A 2,456-nucleotide genomic window follows, 5' to 3' on the forward strand; every position below is an offset into this window, starting at 1 on the left:
TGCCTGTTTTCCAAGAAAAGGTTAACAAAATTTCAAAAAAACATGGTTTTTATGTCTTTTTTCAAAAGTCTTGTGCAAAATGGCCACCTTTAAAAAAAATCAAAATTCACATGAACAAAAAGAAAAGGAATCTTTACAATACTCACCTAGGGTTCTCTTTTTGAGGTTATTATTCTTGAATTAAATGTTACCATGTTCCACTTATTTATAGTAATTGCGTGATGTTCCAAACTAATATGCTCTTATAAAAATGCATGCTTTCTCACATGAAAATGATTTCTCGCAATCAAAGCCACCTCCCTCCGATGCTAACAACCCTGAATATTTCTGATTTGTCTTCTGAATCGACTCTATCAAATAAGTAGATCATCGAGGACAATTTAAGTATCATGTATTAGTCAGTAGTTCAGGCTACCATTGCCAGCATCTTCATGGGAACTGCACCTCTTTAGCAATAAGTTCCTTGTCACTGCATTTGGCCTTGTTGACATTGAACGATATGAACTAGTAGCTAGCATATTTATTAAGTGTAGATCGCTCTACAGGCAACGTGTGGTCTTAGATCTCCTAAGTATTAAAAATGCCTACCATGCTCGTAAGCACTTACACTAACTTGAATTTGCTACTCCCCGCAGAGGCCTCACCATCGACAATGCACAAGGTACCTTGGAGAGTCTTCCTCACACTACTATTCACATGTGGACGGGCGATCCCAATCGAACATATGGCAAGGATATGGGTAATTTCTACTCTGCAGAAAGAGATCTTATCTTCTATTTCCATCACTCGAATGTCGATCAACTTTGGGTGGTCTGGAACAATCTTGAAGGACGTCATAAAGATCACACGGACCCTGATTTCCTCAATTTCAAGTTCGTTTTCTACGATGATAAAGCACAGCTACTAAAGGTGTCAGTGAAAGATGCCCTCAACTCCGCCACGTTGGGAATCGCATACGAGTCTGTGAAGGGAGACCCCATCTGGCAAAATGTACTAAAGCCCATCTTGGGCATAAAAGGGGTGGTTTTCAAAAGCGTAGATGATCTACCAAAGCTAGGCCCAACATCGAAAGATAAGAGCACTAATGAGGTGACAGAAAAGCTCACAACACTAGTACCACATCCGATGCAAACTGTCGCAGAGTTTGTGAAAGCTAAAGGACTGAAGAAGGACGAACCGGAAGAGGTGCTGGTGCTGCAAAATATGTAGGTGCCTATGATGGCACTGATCCACTTAGCTGTTTTCATCAACCTACCGGAAGCAGATTCAAAGACGCCATTGAACTCGCTAGAGTATATGGGCTCGTTTCCAAATCTTCTACATGTGGGAATGGACATGAGCAATTGCACGGTGAATGCAAGGTTTGCAGTTCTGGATGCTCTGAAGAAGCTTGGGATCGAGGATCAATCCAAGATAGCAATGACAGTAGTTGCAAAGGGGCCAAAAGGGACGTAGCAATCGTCCCTCATCTCTATCGAAGGCTTTGATCTCATCGAGTATGAGTAATCACATGAATAATGCATGCATGCATTCAACGCGTACCCGGTAAGAGGCAATGCAACCCTAAAATTTGAAGCCTTCAATGACCTTCAAAGCCCTTTAGGCATTCTAGGGAAGGCCGTTGAAAAAATTGAGGTTGAAATGAAGGCCAATTTTTCACATAAAACAATTTTCTTCAACTTTTTTTTTTGGGATCAGCAATAGCTCAGCTTTTTTGTCACTGAGTAGCTGCCCACTTTGAATTCCCCTTTGAAAGGAAGCTCATTAGCATAGACCATATATGGGCTCTGTACCACTCACTCACACACTTATGTGTGAGTGAAAAGAAACAAGGGTGCATGTATGCACAGGAACAGTGGCTTCAGTTTATGAGTTGTGCAGGTCTCTAGACACATTGAAGACTTAGTAGGCCACGTCTATAGTTCCACTAAATTGATTAGGGTATAAAGTCTTTGGTACGACGGCTATTAAAACCGGTGCTTTAATTCCTTTTTTGAAAATCTAAGTATTGGAAGGTAATTGGGAGCTATTTTGCTTTGAACAGTGGCAACCGCATCGCAAATTGGTATGCAATATAGATGGGGTCATGATTAGACCAATATGCTTGCATTGTTCTGAAGAAACTTCTCATTAAAGGTGTGTTTGTCTGAATGTGGTCAATTTGAGACCCTTAAATTATTGTGGAGGTTTTGTACACAAATAGCAGGTGATTTTGTTCCATGAGATTTTGTAGTTGTAGCTGCTTTTGAGATGTTTGTAGCATAATGTTGAAATCCCCCAGCACTGAAGTTGGATAAAGCGATCGCCTTTGGTGTAACACACTTGTGATTTGTTCAGGAAACTCTGGAGGTTGCATGCTTCGGTATGGTATATTGCCACTATAAACATCACTTGCCTTAGATTCATGAGTCAAAAGTGAGGCACAATCACTCAGCAATTGTAAACACTTCATGTGA

At 40.7% G+C, this 2,456-nt stretch overlaps 1 protein-coding gene across 1 annotated transcript; it reads left to right on the forward strand.

Annotated features, from left to right (window-relative positions):
• The first annotated feature begins 696 nt into the window (after positions 1–696).
• Positions 697–1,209, forward strand: LOC147898114 (aureusidin synthase-like). The gene has a single exon (XM_087378852.1). The coding sequence runs from the start codon at positions 697–699 to the stop codon at positions 1,207–1,209; it is 513 nt and encodes a 170-aa protein (XP_087234978.1).
• Positions 1,210–2,456: the final 1,247 nt, after the last annotated feature.

Source organism: Dipteris shenzhenensis, chromosome 9 (assembly GCF_047967505.1).
Source record: "Dipteris shenzhenensis isolate YYH24624 ecotype China chromosome 9, Dip_SZ_1.0, whole genome shotgun sequence".
NCBI lineage: Eukaryota > Viridiplantae > Streptophyta > Polypodiopsida > Gleicheniales > Dipteridaceae > Dipteris > Dipteris shenzhenensis.

Excerpts from the sequence above, each read along its gene's own strand:
- LOC147898114 (XM_087378852.1), top strand. The coding sequence starts at position 697 with ATGTGGACGGGCGATCCCAATCGAACATATGGCAAGGATATGGGTAAT.